General features: G+C 33.2%; 1 protein-coding gene across 1 annotated transcript; it reads right to left on the bottom strand.

The window, feature by feature from the left end:
- Window positions 1-2948: 2948 nt before the first annotated feature.
- On the bottom strand, window positions 2949-3701 carry LOC149422945 (uncharacterized). Its single transcript, XM_089633027.1, has one exon. It carries the CDS (start codon window positions 3699-3701, stop codon window positions 2949-2951), a length of 753 nt encoding a protein of 250 aa, XP_089489153.1.
- Between the last annotated feature and the right edge of the window lie 16254 nt (window positions 3702-19955).

Here is a 19955-nt window from a genome sequence, read left to right as displayed (position 1 = left end):
TAACACTAACATTTTTCACTATCTTTTTCACTTGAGAAATATTAAAAAATACAGGTACTAATAATTTTTTAAGTATATTTATTTTAAGCGGAATCGTGAAAGTGGAAATTAATCTACTTCCCGACATCCGATTGCGCTGAAACTCGGGAAATTGAGCTGAGACTCAATGTCGATGACAATGTATTCTATCAACTTTTGGTTTGGTAGCGCATACTGAAATTGGATGACACTATACAAATTTACAGCAGTTAATACACGAAATAAACATCCATTTAGGATTTGGCGTGATAGCGCGGTTCACTAATTTCAGTCCCTGGGGAGGAAATTTCAATCCTCAGTCAAACCAATATATAAATTTATTAAGTTTTAAAAGTTCACAGCAGTTGAAGCAGAAGAAGGTTCAAACTATATATTTGAATATATCTAATAATTAAACTTAGATGAATTGTAGTAAAAGAACTTAGTTTTTTACTGTTTATTTTTTTATAATTATTAAACGAATATTTAACAGCTCCAAGGCCCTTGATGAGAATGACTGCCATATGAAAATAATCGCGTTGACTTAAGAAGACATAAGAACGTTCCCGAACATAATAGTTGCTATGGCTACAAACATTGCCACCCGTAACGCTGAGCAACGGCCCAAATTTCCAGTATATTCCATGACGGCATAGGTACCTAAGCGCTTGGCACTGTGTACTAAATAGTATTTGACACCGTCCTATTGGAGTAGTGGCGTACCACTAGAGATGTTATGCTTAGTGAGATTAGATAATAGTTTTGTAGAAATGTGCATAATGTTGAAAAATGTTTGACTTTTCCGAAATGAGATTTTCATGTAACCAACTGGGAAAAGGTAGGTATATCGCAAAATAGGATTTGAAATAAAGAGGTGTCAGAGAGAGGTCGTATGTATGCCATCAACAATCGTCCTATTCCTTCTCACAAGTCTTATATGAAAACGAAAAAGACTGACGACATACGACCTCTCTCTGGGACTACCAAATATTTACTATGGTTTGTAATATACAATATACCTAACTGTATATTATAGTAAAAAATGTACATTAAATTAATTAGGTTGTTTTGTTTTTTTTTCTAGGCAAGTGTGAGCACAGAAGTAAAACGTTAGAAGCAGAAACAACAAAGGCACCCCGTGTACATCGAAAATATACTACATTATTTACTCCGTCTTCCAGACCAGCCAATGTAAGTCACAAACATTACTTGGTTATAATATTTTTTTAAATGTTTTTTTTTTTTTGTTGAAGTACTCGTAATGACGATTGATCATTTTTAATTAAAGGGGTCAATATTTTGATACCTTGAGGTATATTACAATGCTAACCCAAATGTAGCGTGCCATTTACTAGTACTTCTATTAAATAGTACAATTTTACTAATGAAATGATTATCATATTATGTTGGCTTTCACTCAAATATGGACAATTTATTTACCATTCAAGCTTTGCTTTAGAAGGCCAAAATGAAGTAGTGATGGAATTTTTTCTTTAAGTTGTCTGTACAAATTGGAATTACACCTACAAACAAATAATGCGTTTATAAATAGTTATACATCCATATTTATAGTGTAGTACTTCTATGCAAAATTTGTCCAAAAAATGGGGTAAAAGTCTGTATCCATTGTAAATTTAGAACTAGAATCAGATTGCTAATCGATAATCTTTGTTGGTGGAATATCTAATAACTCTCCAAGTAGAAAATGTGTACGGCTTTTTTAAAATCAAAATACGGTTCAAAATATGACTGCATGCCCATTTCCCAGTAAAATATTAGTCATTCAGAATATATCTGAACAAGTGTTCACGCGTGTGGCCTTTTCCTTATAAATATAATTAACAATATTTAATATTAGTAACGTTTCTCGGTGTCGTCAGCATTTTTTTCTCAACTATTCAAATATTTTTTACTTGGAATAGGTTTTTAAAACTTTGATGGTTCGCTTATTTCATAAATACAAATTAATTATACCTACACACTCTGCAGTAAAATTTTTGTAACTTTCCGCTTAATCATTTGTTTTTTGTGCCCTTTTGTATATTAGACTCGACTCGATCTTTGCGATCTTGTTCATGGTAAAATTAAAAATTAAATGGTGAATCTTGAATTAAAGTACCAATAACTTATCTCCACCAAAAAAGCAAACGAGAATTTGACATAAACCAATTACTACCCCTTACGTTGGAGTTTAATTCAATGGACACAAAGAGGATTTACGACTTCTTTTTGCTAATCCAGATCCGTGAGTTATCCACAATTTTCTACTGAAATTGATTCCCGAGACTATTGTGTATTTTTCAATACTACTCCTTGGAACCCTTTTCAGAAACGTTGGATATTTTCTGATCATAAATAGATACTCTATACCTACTAGAGCAATACAGTTAATTTTTTCTAGCAATGAAAGCGGCAGATTGATAAAATTTTTCAATTTGGATACTTGTTCTAATTTTTGCTCCAATATAAATATTTTTGTTATTCTTGACTTCAACAACTTTAAGTAATCCATACAACCAAAAGAATGAACTTTGAAATAATATTATTAAAATGTTTTTTTTTGTTTATTTGAACAAAAAGTACTTTTCACCAATATTTTAAGGTTCAATCAATGTATTTCAAGAATGAAACATGACGTTGACATGACCCGACTCAAGTATTTGATTAATTTGTTCGTGCCATATCTTTCTCGGGCGACCCCGAATAATACCATTCACTTCCGCTCAACGTGTCCAAAGCATCTCTGCATCCCTTTCTTAATCTTATTAACTACGTATATATCAGCATTACATTATTCCCGGAATATTTTATATACAGGGTGCGACAAAGAGGACGGACGGTTTTAAAAAAAATTATATAACAGTTAATTTTTACTCAAAAACAAATTTATTGATGGAATTAGGTTCGCGAGGAAATAGAATTTGAGACAGTCAAGTGTGGAAAATCACATCAGGCATGTGTTGGCCGAAATCGTTGATGCAGTGCTGGAGGCGTTCTTGGAAGTTCGCGTAGACTCTCTCCAACATCGCTTTCTCAACTTGGGCGACTTCCACGCGAATTGCGTCCTTCAATTCGTCCAGAATTCGGGGCTTGTTCTCGTATACTCTAGCCTTGAGGTGTTCCCATAAGAAAAAATATATGGATAAATCTGGGGACCGAGGAGACCAATGAACATTGCCAAACCTAGAAATAAGGCGACCAGGGAAGAGAGGGCGAATAACGTCCATTGATGCTCTGGCTGTGTGGGCGGTCGCCCCATCCTGCTGGAACCATACACATCGGATTAGAACACGTCGCCGTCGTAATTCAGGGAAAATGAAGTTGGTGATCATTTCGACGTAGCGCTCTGAGTTTACGGTAACAGCACGACCATTACCGTCTTCGAAGAAGTAAGGGCCAATGATGCAAGTTTGCGATACAGCGCACCAAACCGTTACTTTTGGGCTGTGCAGCAGTCTTTCGTGTAACTGTTGCGGATTTTCACTAGCCCAATAACGTAAATTTTGCTTGTTAACCATGTTGTTTAGATGAAAGTGGGCTTCGTCACTCATGAACAAAATGAGGTTCTCATTTTGATCGATCAGTGCTTCCATCTCACGTGCGAATTTCATTCGCTGTGCATAATCTCCGGGCTGTAACTGTTGCACAGTGGCCAATTTATAGGGGTGAAAGCCGAGATCCATATGCAAAATTTGCCTTACCGAACGATCACTGGGGCGAAGTGCAGCAGCATGTATCCAGGCAGATCAAGTCGGACTGCAAAGAAAGGCTTGTCGAACGTGTTCAACATTTTCAGGAGTTCGAACTGATTGCGGAGCTCCTCTTGGTCTTCTGTTGATCAGTTCAACACGCCTGCGAAGTGATTCAACCCAACGAAGGATGGTGTTTCGAGAGAGAACAGCTCTATTCCGATGAATGTTGAAGTGGCGACGAAACTCACGCTGTACGACGGTGACTGACTCATTATTTCGGACGAAACAATCATAGGCGAAAACGCGGTGCTCCACCGTCCACGGCTCCATGACGACAGCTAGTAAAACAATGCTAGGAACTAACGAGTCAAGCGGCACCCCCCACCTCTCTCGTATACGGAGGGGGAGAGTACTACCCATCTCAAAAACGTCCGTCCTCTCTGCTACACCCTGTATTAAAACTATATGATAATAAGCAAATATAATATAGATAGGAAATTTGTAGAATTATATGTACAAAAAAGTAGACTTAAGTTTTTTACTTTTGAATTTATTACGTTAATAATTTTATGTAATAACAATAATTGAGTACAATTCTCCCGTATGGAACCCACATTACAATATTCGTGTTCAAGCTATTGAAATAATACAAAATAAATTCTTATTTTGTTGAAATACAACTTTTAAATGAAATGAATATGCTTAAATTGTGGAACAGGAGGATTTTCTGACTAACTTGGTATTTCTATATAAAATTCTAAGTGATGCATTTGACAGTCCAGAATTGTTTGCAATGATAAGCGTTTGGATTTCGCTACGTAATACAAGAAGTCGGGATTTATTTGAGGGCAGAAATCTTTGGAATAACTAATTTGTATTCCTCACTGTCCAGAAAACCATAGAGAAATAATTACACAGAGTCAGTGGAAATCTTCAATGCATCAATATACAAATACAAAAGATTATTACTGAGTCTGTCCAGTTATGTACAATAAATACTGTATAATTTTTAGTATTGATATGTAAAAGTCATAAATATTTGAATTTGAATACATCAGATATTAAACCTTTAGGAAAGAAAAATAAACATAGGTACTTTAGAACTTACTAAAGTAACAAGTAAAAGTTACTAAAGTAACAACAAGTAATGTACTATTTGAGATAAAAATAAAGTTAACTCTACCAACTTTACTTTTATTAACACAGTTGTTGTGCAAAACTGTGTTTGCATGTAAAATTCACAGCAGTCAGTAAAATAAATACCTGCGTTATTAGCATTAAATATGCCTAACTCAGATTATGATTGGTTCAAAATTCATAACATAACGCGATGCAAAGCTCGATACAAAGAAAATTATTAAAATTCACTAGGTAGACATTTTAAAGTTACGAATACTAAGTGCTTTGGAATTTCAGCTTTTCTACCAAATCTGTATTGAAAGCTTTCAATATCGCGGACATTAGTAGTTCGTGAAGCGAGGCAGACACAAATATTCATAGTCAGCGTACAACGGACAGGGGCGAATTAATGCTATTCAAAATAGGCCTGGGATTAGTTGAAATCTGTAAGGTTTACCAGTTAGCACATACTTCCTATCCCAAGATGACACAGCAGCGTTACCGAAATATTAGTGTAATTTTTAAAATAAAAAAATATTTTTTATTTTTATATAAATTAATGTAATATACGAATAAACAATCAAAAATCTGAAAAACGTTGCTTCTCTTGAATATCATGTCTGCCACATTTCTCTTGACCTTCTATGAATTTTCATGACGATTATGTGTGAAAGTATTTTAATTGATAAGTTGTACATTATTGACTGCGTTTATTGAAGTCCCCTTTCAACTGTGCTTGGGACACCGGTGTTCTCCATACTAAAATTGGCGATTTAAAAAAAAAAGAGAATTTAACCTTTATTTACAAAGGAACCGTATAACGAATGAGGTCAGAATAGTTTGCGCTAAATATCACCTTAGAAAATATTTTTTATTTGATGAAGGCAGCTTCTCTGACGGCTTTGAAATAGGTTATTTATCATATTTCTACGCATCATTTATTCTCAAGGTTGCCTTAGTCTCACAGTCAATAGGCTAACTGGACCGATTTGTATTTCATCTGTCTGTACATTTATTTTTCCGTTTTAGAAAATCTGCTGCATTAATATTATAATTGAAGCAAGCCTTACTTTGACAAGAAGACTAACTTCGACTAGGTGGCTAACTTTAACAATGATTCAGTATAGGTTCTTTTTTCAAATTTGAAATCATTGTGTTTATTTGGAATTTACTATCCGCAATTTTCATTATAATGGTACCTACCTACATGAAGAAATAATGAAAAAAATAAGAGTCATCGAGATTGTTTCTTTCTAAAAATAGTATTATTCCTTATTTGAAATGAAAAAAATACATAAAAGCACCAATATGGTTATTAAAGTAAAATAAAGGAATAAGAATATAAGCACAAGAACATAAATTTTATGTATTTAGGGGAAATTTTGGTTTTAGTATGTTAAATACCAACCAAATTTATTTTTTTAAGAATTACTCAAATTGTCTAAGGATATATAATATAGATGGGCACAGAAAGGATAACATAAAAATTCTTTTGTTAATCTCAAAAAAATCTCTCACCATCCAAAAAAATTGACACATTATTATGATATTTTTTAAATTTATTGTTCTGTCTAAAATTTCAAGGAACAACTATTTTTCTTTCATCTCGTAATTATCTGGCTTTATCCGAGTCATAGAATAGTTTCTGAAATCTTATAAAAAATAAAATAATGTATGTCTGTGCTTTAGTCCTGCATGAAATCTGGTTCAATTTACAAAATATTGCTTTGAATTTATTTTTCGTTTTCAAAAACTGATCATGTAAAGAATTCAGACATACTCTAATACTCGTACTTGAGCAGAAATTTTATTTCTTTTGTAATTTTCAAAATTGCAATTACAATATCCCATGATTTTTCACGGGTCTGCGTTAGAATAAAACGTACCAAATGAAGTGCATCAATGTAAAATATAGTTTTTTAAACCTATTTTTTTATACAAGTTACATTATAAAAATTGGAACTGATAATATAAATAATTCAGACAAGCGATAAAGTAAGTAGGCAATTATCTACCAATACCATAATAATTGAACAGAAAATTATTTTAATTGTCTTTTAAAATTTTAATTATAATATCCCGCGATTGTTCTCTGATCTTGGCTAGTAATAAATAAAAACCAATATTTATTATATGGATATAAAAGAGGCGTGTCTTTTTATAATGATTAATGGATATTTCATAACTTAGGTTTAAATTTACGGTAGGTACTTACTCACTAACATAACTTTACGTACATAACTACTTACGTACTAACTTAACTTTCTTGTCGCCAGTGTACAATGTTGGTGAGATTTTGCTACTTCAAGCACAAAGATTTATGCTTCGCCTATATTTCTCCTTATGTTCATTAATAATTATACAATATAACTTAAGTTAATTTTGTGATGCCGTTTTCGAGAAATATCTCTTTAAGTGCGAATATAAAAATACGTGGCTCAAAATAAATCACCTTGCAAAGAAATAAGGGCGAAAGTTATTTTTGCAAGTATTTTTTTCAAGCTGTTGAATAAATTGGCCCTGTTGGACTTGGGATCAACGGGACAGTCTCAATTCCCCCCGGACCAGTTCGACCCTGAGTCCTGACGGGGGGCAGGTGGGGGGTATTGAGAATATTCAGGCTTATGTTGTTTAACTTTACTTCGGCTTTGGGGAACTATTACGGCAAAGCGGGCTGACTACAATACCACTCTCCGGACACAAAAATGAAGGACAGATTGTTCCGTAAGTATTTTATTGCTGGATGAATAATTATTTGGAACAATTTCTGTTGATATCATTTTTTGTAGTTATTGTGTTCTGTTGAATCTTTTGTGGGCAAAGTATGCTGTTTTGCTCCTGATTTTAGTAGGTACCTACCAGAGGCGTGCATTCCATAAAGGCACATGAGAACTGCCAACCTTTCCATAATATAAAAATGTAAATAATAATCACGTTTTTTTTTAATATTACGATAAATCAATCTATGCTTACACATAAATCAGCGCGAAGTTCCAGCTGAGAACCGCAGCACCGCGCGTGCTCCACCGCCCGCCCCTAATAGAACGTGTCAAAAGCATGAACTAAGTATGCAAAATTACGCATATTATATCATATTCAAATGTGAACTGTATTCTAATCAAAAACATATACATGTGTGCACAGTGCGCATTCAAGGTAAGACTCGTTTGAAAGACGTGTTGGGAAAACCGTGCCTTTCGGTACAAATCACAAATGTGGCAATCAGTGGCATCTTTTGGTACCTTTATTAAATAGTACAATTATACTAACGAAAATATTATCATATTATGTTGGCTTTCATTAAAACGTAGAAATTTTTCAGTTTTTTATGTTACTCTGAGCACGCCACTGATTTCTACTTACATAATTTAAAAAAATATTTATTGTTTTTTTTTTAAATTATTTTTTATGACTTCAAAAAATATTCATGTACACCAAGATAATAACGTTGCTACCAAATTTATTAACCATAAAATACAGTCATAGAATAATGAATAACACTAGAAGTGCCTTCCATACCAATTTGAAATGAAAGAAATGTTTCATTTAGACGAAAAGCGCTGCACTTTCACTCGCCTGACAGATCATAGATCTCCGTCCCATTTGAATTTCGTAAATACGGTTTGGCGACACGTTTTGTATTAGAAATTAAGCCCCGATTAGGCAAATGTTTTGATCACTAAACACGCCCACAAGGCACTTCTAGCTTTCTTTTTTATTCTACGCCCATAGTCGAAAAATATATTTTTTTTTTTTATGTATCCATATAATTTCTTTTCCCATTTTCAAAAGTGAATTTTACAAATTACTTGAAACATCACATTATTAATTCAAAATACTAATTTCAGTTATGACTCTGTCTCTTACAACGGTTCTATGAACTCTAGAAATTTTGCTTTGAATTCAAGCGTTTGTTTGGAGAATTCGGAGAAGCGATAAAGAGCCTCACCATAACAAAAAATATTTTAATTGCCTTTTTAAAATTGGAACTGATTTATCGAGAATATCGAAAAGATGTCAAGATTTCAGACAGTATTCAGTTAGTCATTTCAGCTAGTATTCGCATCATCTTTTTGTTTTTAAATATTCCTTTGATCGTTTTTAGTATTATCTTCAGTGATTAAATAATCTATTCGACTAATAAATATTTATTATTGATAATTATTACTCCTTGGTAGAATATTCATATAAAATACAAGCTGCACCCCGCCAGGCGTTGTTGTGACTCTCTCTGTTTGTGCAGATCATAGACATTTTCAACTTTGCTCTCTCGTGCATTCCCGTGAGAAGATAAGGATGATCGATGATCAATGTAAAATGTACAATTTTGCCATAGACATATGAATATTAGTAGACCTGCCCTAAGTGATTAAAAGCGTATTATCCCCACTCCCCATACCGGTTCCATTGGAGCCGGCTGGGCTCCCGTATGGCTCAAGTGAAATTTGAAAACGTGACGTCATCATTCTTGTGCGAACTATGGTCGAGGCATCATCGGTTCATTTTACGAAATAACACGGCAAATCCAACGTTGTGTCAAAATTTCAAAGCAATCGGTGAAGAACATTCAGAGATTTAAGATTTTGAAAAAACGAACATTTAAATTTTTATTTATATAGGTATACTCGTATATCGAAGAGTTTCTAGGATATAAAAGAATACATGGATTTTTAGAATGTATTGATATATATTTTCAGGTATTGAGAATTTCTGAATTGCACAATAAACAGTTTTCTGCTTTTGAGAAAGAACATTTGAGAAAGAATTACAAATTGTGCGGAAATAAATTAAATTACGAAAATAGCTTCTTTAAGTCAGGAAACACTGAGTGACAAGAGCTAACTTATAAATATTGTATTAAAAAATACATGGATCTGAAGAAATTATGTAAATGGGTTCATTCTGCTCAAGAGATTAAGCAAAAAGGAGAAAATTGAAGTAATGTTCGAGAAAAAAGGTCAAGACGGGACCGGAGTGTTGAAGGCTCGGAGGAAAAATTGCCCCTTCAAGGAACGAGGGGAAGTCGTTTGGAAAATCGGGCAAAATTAAGGTCGGCACTAACAAAACTTTATCGCGACACCCCGGGAAGCCTTTGAGGCAGGAGATATAACGTACACTAGATGGGAGATTGTGCTATAAAATGATCCCATATTGAGCTATCGTTAATAAAACTCTTACGACTGTTATCAGTAAGATCAGCATGCTGCCAGGTTTTTGATCATTTCGTTAAATTATTCATTTACTGTACAAAATTTTAACAATATTTAAATAATTAATCGTATTGTTATTGATCATTTGATATGCATGGATCAAACGTGTTGTCTTATATTTTATTAGATAAATTGAAATCTCAAGACGGTATTGTCGTTTAACGAGCTGAAAATTGCATTGAATTAAACAACTAGAGATTTCTGACGAAATGCAATTCAAAGTTCAAGACGCTAGAGCTCACCGTACGATTGTTACTGCAACTTGAACTTCAGACCCTCAATTAATGAAATTAAAAAAAAAAAAAGATTTAACTTGCCGATTAGAGCAGGAATTTTGGTGGAGGTATATCCATCTGATGTCTGAAAGAGGGATGGGTGACAGGCGGGCGCATGCCCATTGCGCCGCGTCGCGTCGTTAGATAACAAAATATTCCATTTAGCCCACTAGCACAACGCTCCGTCTCTCTGTCAATCTTCTTATATCGTAGATTTTCATTTGAATTTCGTAAACGCAGTTTTGTATTGGATATTTAAGACTCGATTAGGCAAATATTTGGATCACGATACACACCAAGAAGGCACTTATTGTGTTATTATTTATTCTGCCATTAAAAGGTTCATTCGTTCACGATTAAAATAAACAGATCATTAAAATTTTACACGGCGCATCTATATTTGTTTTATGTCATTGCTTTGACGTCCTTATGTTCTATTTACAAATGACACGAACAGATAAGGGAAGTTTTTTCAATTTTGTTTACAAATTATTGCCAAGTCTTATAATACAATTTACACGAAGTGTCAATACATGTACTGTACACAAAGGAGAGCTATTAGTGTTACTGGTAGTGTTGTCTTTTTAATGTTTTACCTCGAGGTTCAAGTCGAGGCTGGAATTTTTTTGCTACAAAGTAATACTAGGTGTTTTTTCTCCGTCGGTTGGTTAACAGGGTGCTATAATGTATAATAACAGGGTGTGTAAAATAACAAATTATCCCTATAATAACAGGGTGCTATATTAATAAACGTGTGGGATATCCCATGCACTTTTTTATGATCCGGAAAGGAGGAATTCTGCTTATCAGAATCAACAGAGCAGCTCAAATACTAAACGATTCTGTTTCGACCATCGACATTTTCAACGTTACTTACAGATAGATAATAATACTTACAGATATATAACCATCTTTTGACGTATGTCACAAAGTAGTAAAACTGCCCCCACGTGACCTTTTTATACTTACATGTACCTCAAATTTGTAATTTTCTTCGTATTATGTATATTGGCTGTATAACCGTTTTATGGAGAACATGAAGAAATAGATAAATAAAATATCATTTTTTATTGCTAAAACTTTTCTTTTATTGAAGGTTATACCCATCAATGTAATATATAATTGAAGAAGAAGATAATCTAAATAAATCTAAACGAAACATGAAACAGAACAAGACACAGAAAAAAATCAAAATTATTTTATACATTTTTATTCATATATTTATCCGAGACACTATCTAGATCACAAACAAATTCTTTAGAAGTTTGTAATCGTTCAAAAAGACAGCAGCCAAAAATATGGGATAAGTTAATTGAAATATAATATAATTCTGAATTTGAAATATGAGATCGACAAAAAATGACATAAAAATAAAAAAGGCCGAATTACACCTACCCAGTGCTCGGCCGTGTCACTCGTTTTGTTCCTCGACTGAGAAACTTATTGGAGCGTAGAGTTCAGAGGTCGTAGAGTCAGTTCATTGAGATTAGTTTAAAATACTGTTAACATGGTTTCGTGATGGAGGGAAAATAAGAAAGTTTTTCAAAGCAAACGTCAAACACTTAATATTTCGTTTAAATTTATAAGTATTATTTTCTTCTTCATATTTTCTTATTGTTCAGAACAAAATAACAAAACCTAACAAAATAACTTGAACAACAACATAACAAATTAACTTGATAGTCTAAAGCGTAAGCAACGCTGGAGACTTAAGTTACGTAGTTTATGCATAAATAAATCTAACCATAAAGCAGAAAATATATTTTTGTTGGTCTGAAGGAACAAACTATTTATTTATTTATATTACAGAAATACATTGGTTACAGTGATGAAACAATTAACAGATATTAAATATTTCATAGTGGGTACCTATGATATGTGTTTCCTTGTGATGTCATACGTTGTATGTGTATTTGTTATTACAGGGTGACGAGTGTAGTGTATAGATTATGCAGAACATTTTTTTAGGTTTATTTTTAGGCGGGTATGCGTACCGCCGCTTCGGGAATAACCAATACCCCTGCCATTGGTCACCCCGAGTGGTTTGTTGCGTTTGGTGACTTAGTAGGGGTGCTCGGGTTCATGTGGGTGATGTTTTTCTAGGTCTTGGTGGTGAATGCGTTTGCCCGTCTACTACGTAGCGGGCCGGATCGGAAGACACTGGTTGAGGAAGACCTTTTACTTCTCCAGCCTGACTCTCTCGACCCCTCGCCTTGCACCGCAGTGAGAGGGATATATTCATACGTTCGTTGCTAATGGACACATTGACCCCAAAATTCATAACCAGAGCTTCATCACCTTCCTTTCCCTAAAAAGACCCTCCACACAGCATCCCCAAATATGTCATAGGGATTTTTTTCCTTAAGGCCTCCTGTGCGGAGCTAATATAAAAAAAATCTAATCAACATGCATATGTACATATGTGTGTATGAATTTAAACATATTTACAAATATACCTTAATGTAGGCGACACATTACGCTAAACACATCATGGCTTGGCGTATTTCAGAATATCGCTCACCATACACTACCAATGGGAATGTATGGCTAGAGATGTGCTGAAATTGACCAAGCCACGCAAATCTAGCACGTTTATAGCGTGGTCTGTCACAGACTTAACTGTAAACTGACCATAATAAGTTTTAATGTATAAATCACCCAATTGGCAAATTAATGAAAAAATAGTTTTTTTTTTACTTTTATTCACTTTTCTTCGGCTCATTTGTTTCATTGAAGTAAAATAAAATATTTGAGAATTTAAAAAAATACGAAATTACAGTAAAAAAATTAAACCGAATTATTTGTTAGTTATTTTTTTATTGTTAATAGTTGTTGAATGAGAAAAAACATGTCGTAATGTACATAGTCTACTATGATTTCTGTTTTCACATCTTTTTATATGTGCTAAATATCTTTTTTTTTTGCATTATTTATAAAAATAAGTAATTTAGAATATTTAATAAAATTTTACTATTATTATTAACCTAAAAAAGTGAAAAAAAATGTCTTCGGAAAGTGTTTGAAAAAAATTATAATATTGATATCACTCAAAACCAAATTAAGTGTAAAGGTAGCTAGTAATAGAAGATCATAATTTTATCATAAAAAAATTATTCATTTTTCTAGAATTAATATAATTTTATATCACTAAGAAACATCCTGTACTGGATTTCAATATAAAACACTGTCAGTAGCAGCCGCTTTGTCATTTAGGATGCGATATTATTGCAAGAGCCCGCTACCGGATTTGTTTCTCCTTTTCAGAAATGGCAATACTAACGACAATATCCGAATGGCGTTCTTATTTACTTGGCAATAGCGCCTTCTATCGGATAAGTAATACCTTAACTTGGCCTGACGTTTCGGAGAATAATTATTTATCATAATTAGTGTCACGTCATATTGTCAACTGGTTAGCGGCAACAGTAATTCGAAGGGAGCGGATTCATTTGAATGTCTGAGTTACATTGTGAGTTCTGTTTTGAGGGCGACTGTACATAAGGTATGCAGTTAGATCAGAGGCGGATTTAGTGGTTCAAAGTAGGGCGCATTATCACCAAGCCCTTCTTTAAAAATATATTGACTTGTTTTTTATTTGGATCGATACAACACGACACTCTCATTAAACTTAACATGTTGTCTAAAATGAATAATAACTTTGTCCAATGAAAAAAACTGTACATTTCTGAATGTTTTTAAAATAAAAATTAATAATAAAGTTAACACTTTATTTTAAAGAAAATATGTTGTTTATGACACCAATAACTGGCATTGGCAAATTTACTCCCATATTCACTCACTGGCCAGATTTGGGGAAGATTTAATAAAAACACACTTATGGCTTATCATTGATCATGTGTAGATGGCGCCAGTAGGTCCATTTTACAAATTATGAAAGTGTTATGAAACATTTTATAATTTGAAGGCCTAAGTTGATTTTAATGATGTCCCCTTGCTAAACGGCGTCTGGCGCGAGTAAAATTTTGACGCCCCTTGTAAAAAAACAGTAATCAAATACTGCACTTTTTAGGGATTCGAAGAAGAACTTCTGTATTAGTCATCCTATCTGTCAATGATGTTTCGAGAAAACGCCATTTCACTGATTCAAAGGTTTCTATTTCTCCTGTATATCAGGAATCAAACCCGCCACTTGCGATGTTATTTCGGGAATCACGATGCATAATTTACCATGACAGTTCAAGAGAAATGGTACCGTACAGAAATATTATCTGTATTTTCGGAAGCTGGTTGATTCCAAATACCGATGTGTGTTACTTGTTACTTAATACTCCAGGTTAATTAAAAAATATAAAGAAACTAAACTAATGTGAATTGCCGTTTTTATCGATTCTATATCAAATAAGTTACGTAAATTCCCCACGAAACATCTATTTACAAAGTGAGTAATCTTGATAATTGCTTTACAAAACACGTAATTGTACTTTGTTAAAACTGCACTGAACTCATGTGTGCGCTATGCCATTGATATTATATCTTTATTTAATTGATTTCTAGGAGCAAGGTAATAAATTAATATCATTACCTGAGACGATTTAATTTCAATCATCTGAACGCTCTCAGAAGTATGCTGACAAAATTTACAATTATTATTCTTATATGTTATTTACTAAAAAAATGCATAGAACATGCAAACACATAATACGCTCGTCTCACTGGAATGCCTGCGTCGAGATGTGCAGCTGCCACCCCTCTAGACAATTTGGCGATAAAATAAATGATAGGAAAAAAAGCGTTCATTACTTGGCCAAGAATAATAATTTGTTATTTTTTATAATAAATGTGTGAAGTTTAGTGCCAGATACAGACCAAACGCTTCATATCGGTCAGGGCCGGACTTTCGCCTAAGTCCGAGATTGCCAGGGAAGGATTTTTATTTTATTTTTTAAATACTAAAGGATTTTCGTCAAAATGTTGTAGGGATTCGGTCTCTTCAAAAAATAGAAATCCAAAGCATTTGTTGGTTTGCCCTTAGACTTTTTTTTTTCCTACGGCGCTTTTTCTTTGTCGGTGTGAAGAGAATAATTCATATTCCATTCGTTACATAGATATCTACTATCTGCCTCAATTAGTGAAAGTATTTTTTATTTTATTTATTTACTTATTGAATGAATAGTTAATACATATGAACAAACAAGTTCTGCTAAGCCAATTGATTTGGCTTGTCAACAGGTGCTTATAGTTTAGTTACATATACATTTTAGAAGTTCTAATTTACATCTTATATCTTCAGAATCAACATTTTTGCATACATATTAAAGTAAGTATATTTTTTTCCGATAGCCTATTTTTTACCATTTATTTAACCTTATTCATAGACTTACATTGCTTTATAGTGTCAGGTAATAAATAAAATATCTTGGGTATGTTGTATTCAAACGTTCTCTGTCAGTACTTATTATTAAATTTCGGAACTATTAACCCGTCATTGCTCGTGAATCTAGTACTGTATTTATGTTCTAATTTCTCTTTATGCTGCGGGGTAAATATATGCTGAATTATAATTTTTTGCAATACAGGTAAAATTTTGGCACTCTGAAACAGCAACAGTATATTATGTCTCTGTTTGAAAATATTAGGGACGACTAATAATTTTACAATTGCGTTTTGAACAACTTGGACTTGCTTCAGATTGGTTATATTCGTATTTCCCCATATTGTTCATCCATATCTTATAATAGATTCTGCCATTGACATGTAAATTATTTTTTGTTATTAAGTGTTTCGATTGATAGGAAAAAATTTAATGTGAACATTCTGCCAGCAATTGAGTCTTTTACATGTTTTTTTTTAAATATTTGACTTTTCAGAAAAAGATGGTATTATAATACGTAAATTGCGTTATAACAATTTAAAATGATTAAAGCGGTATTTAGAATTTTTAAAACATACATTAAACTTTTAAATATGCTCTCATATCTCCAAATTACAATTAGGTTGTATATCTATCACTGTCTTGCACGAACCCCTTAAGTAAAATTATCGAAAAAAATAGATTTGGTTGGTTTTGATTTTACGGGTTCAACTCCCGAACGGGCTCCCGAACTAAGTATGCCCCAGGGCCCCTTTATGACTTAAGATGGCCCTGTTCATAACCCCATTCCAACATTTCTAGTTTGTTGTGACTACTTCATTGTTCCTTCCCTGTAAGCTGTATAAAAAAATTAAGCTTTCTCCTTTAAATTATAAGCTGGCGACGCCTCTGATACAGGGTGTCCGGCGGTAAAGTCCACAAACTTTACATGATTTTAGAAGTAAAAAAGACAAATAACTTTTTAAAAGACGTTAAATCAAAAATTACGGTTAACATTGAACGCGTGGGAACCTATATTACAGTGTTCTGGTATTCTGGCATTACGTGCGACTGAGGAATCTGAGCACTGTTCAATTACAGTCGATCGTAGGTTTGTTGGGGTCTATTTTAAACCACGTACACTAGTTAAATGTTAAATACGTACATTTTTTTCAAGGGGGATACCAAATGATGATTTGAGAAGGGCCCCTAATATGTTAAATCCACCACTGTCTTAACCACATAATATTATTATGAATGATGAGTTCGCTTAAAGATACAAATAACAGCGCGAGACAAATTACTAGGAATCTCAGAATAATAATTTAGATTGTAAATAATATGCTCAAGTAATTAAGAGCCCTTTCGAGAGATACAAGTACCTTCCCACCCCACTTATGCCGTCTTGCCATTATGTTTAGTTGAAATTTTGCTATAATTAATAAAGCAAGTAATTTGTTTGTCTAAAGCCGCAAAAACTTTCGAACGGTGAGTTTTCAGTGAAAACATTTTGCCGTCTGAATTTCCTAGATTATCAGATCTCATCGTTATTTCCTTCATGAATTGTGGGACTTTAAAATGACCACTTAATTGTTTAATATCAAATAATACTTAAAATCGCAAACAAGAGATAAATTATTGAAGAAGAAGATAATTCTAACAAATCTAAACATGAATCAGACACAGAAAATAAAAGATAACCGTCACAACTAGGAATCGAACCCTGGATCTTTGTCTTACCGGGAAAGTATGTTTAGCCACTCGACCATCGGGACCTAATTATAAAACGTCATATTTGTCGATCTCATATTTCGAATTCGGAATCAACAATATTATCTTGCAACTATTTTTTTTCCAATATTTTTGGTAGCTACCTTTTTGAATGATCAGAAAAAGTTATATCAATAAAAATTGAATTTTCATTTAGACTTTTAGAAAAGTTCATTAGGTATCCCATATGAATAAAAATCCGATATTTTTATCCGAGACACTATCTAGGTTATAAACGAATTCATTAGAAATTTGTAATCAGTCAAAAAGGTGGCAGACAAAGGTAAAAGTTTGTTGCAAGATAATATTATTGTCAATTCTGATTTTGAAATCTGAGATCGTCAACTATCACGTGTAGTAACTATGTTCCAATGGTCGAGTGGTTAAGATGTTGTCCCTGTAAGCCAATAGATTCTGGGTTCGATTTGTGGGTTTGATTAATGTTTTTTTTTCTGTGTCTTGTTCTGTTTCATGTTTCATTTAGATTTTTTCAGAATTATCTCCTTCTTCAATGAAGTATTTCATTGATGGGTATAAAATTCAAAAGTTAAAGAAAAGTTTTTCCAATGAAAATTGAAGAAATAAATTATTTAAAGCTTGTCCGATTTAGTGGGTACCTTTTTGAAAAGACCTCTTGCAAAAGCTTGTAAAGTTTTCCTTCATTTGACTCGGTGAGCACTTTGAATTATATTTTGCTTTGTTTGTTTTCACTGTTGTCATTATTTTTGCTGAGTGGGCTTGTTTATCACGTAAAAGCTTGATTATTTTTAAACAAACAAACGAAATGAGGACTACTTAAAATACGAATCACGAAATGTGAACCGGTCGGGTGAATTTGAATATAAATGTATGGCGCAATCAAACATGAGGGTTGTTGTATTTTTGCAATCAATGCAAAAACACGCAGTTTTTTGAAATTTGAATACTTTTCCAGCAGTAACCGTAAAATCTATTTTGCGAGTCAACGTAATGCGGGTGAATTTTGTATTGTGGAATATTGTTAATTCGATTATATCACAATACATTATATGTTTGTATTGTAATAAATTTACTCAAACAATAAAATAATGTTAAATAAATAATAAGATTTTATATCTCATAAATTTAAGTCCAATTTGAAAAACCGAATTTCACCCTAGCTGTTTTTATTATCTACTTTGTTTCTTCTTGGGAATAATAATTAGTTGTTTAAATATTGTTACAATATACTGTCAAATTACCCATCTGGTAACTCATCTAATACATATTTTTTTCTTTTTTTTTGAACGATTGTGTTTTTATGTAGTACTTTATGTTTGTGATTACTTCATGTTTGCTTCATTCAAATGTAAATTGTTAACTTCAATACAGGCTTAGTCCTATTGAAGTTGATTTTTATGAGAAATAACATGATTTATGTATAGTGAGATGAAATAAATATATAAATTGCGGGACGTTCTAAAGTGGAAGACACTATCAGTAACGCCCTGGTGTAAGATCGGCATTCAGAATAAATACATTGTTTGAAACAGGTTTGTTTGTATTTGGTGACCAGATCTGAATATCTAGGTACTTCACCACCAACCTCCTCCCCATTTTCTTTCCCTCCTCACTATTTTCAGCTTTACACATACCCCATTGAGGATGTTATGGTTTCATTGGTTCTAGACGGTTGGGAGCAGTTGGGACTGTTGTTCGGTACACATTAAAAAAAAGAGTCCCAACAGCGTGGCGTACAATTGAAATGGGAGTGTTGTGAGACTAAAAAAGATGGAGAGGAAAGAGCAATTTGTATAACTATGTGTGTATTTAGTTTTCACCAGGGCGATAATAATAGTGTTTACCAAGTTGTCCTTATATAATATTGTTTAAAAAAACTTCACTAGATTTTTGTTAGATAGTCACAAACACTATCTGAAAGTTTTGGGGTTTCAACATGAAACAAGGTGTATTTATAACAAAAGTACAGCTGGAAGGTTGCGGAAACAGCTCTCATTTATGTTCCTTGACATTTTCCCCAGAAAGATACTCGTAATACAACTTGCAAAAGGCTTCAAACTCATTTCACAATATGGTTGTCCTTAAAGCTAGCTAAAAGCTCTCCCATATTATTACATATTTTGATAATTCCACCTAGGTACCCCAAAGGTCTAAAGACTAACTTCGAACAGCATAAAAAACTTCTTTGAATAAAAGCAAGTTTCCCTTTCACCGAGTTAAATTAACCCGGTTTCTATCAGAATTTTAGTCGGACGAGAACAAACTGAACAGTCTCAAAGTATTTAATGAGGAATTCTTAAATTTCAGACAGCACTACAAAGTTTATACATCGCCGACAAATAATTCGCAAGTTAAGGTATCCGGATAATTTAATTAAATTAGGACGAGTAATTTAACAAACTCATACTTCATAAGTTGGCACGTTAGGTAAGTTTGCCATTATTTATAACCCAAAAACAAGCTGAAACTCGGCATCCAACTTTACGGTGTTATAGTTTCAAGCGGGAGACACGATGAGTTTCAATGGGACAAAAAATAGCGGGCCACCTTCTGGAGTGGCCTAATTGAAGCCACAAAGGTA

Source organism: Hesperophylax consimilis, chromosome 6 (genome assembly GCF_061612785.1).
Source record: "Hesperophylax consimilis isolate HC1 chromosome 6, BYU_Hcon_1.0, whole genome shotgun sequence".
NCBI classification, from domain to species: domain Eukaryota; kingdom Metazoa; phylum Arthropoda; class Insecta; order Trichoptera; family Limnephilidae; genus Hesperophylax; species Hesperophylax consimilis.
Note: the sequence above shows the minus strand (reverse complement) of the source record. Positions and strands in the feature narration are given on the sequence as shown.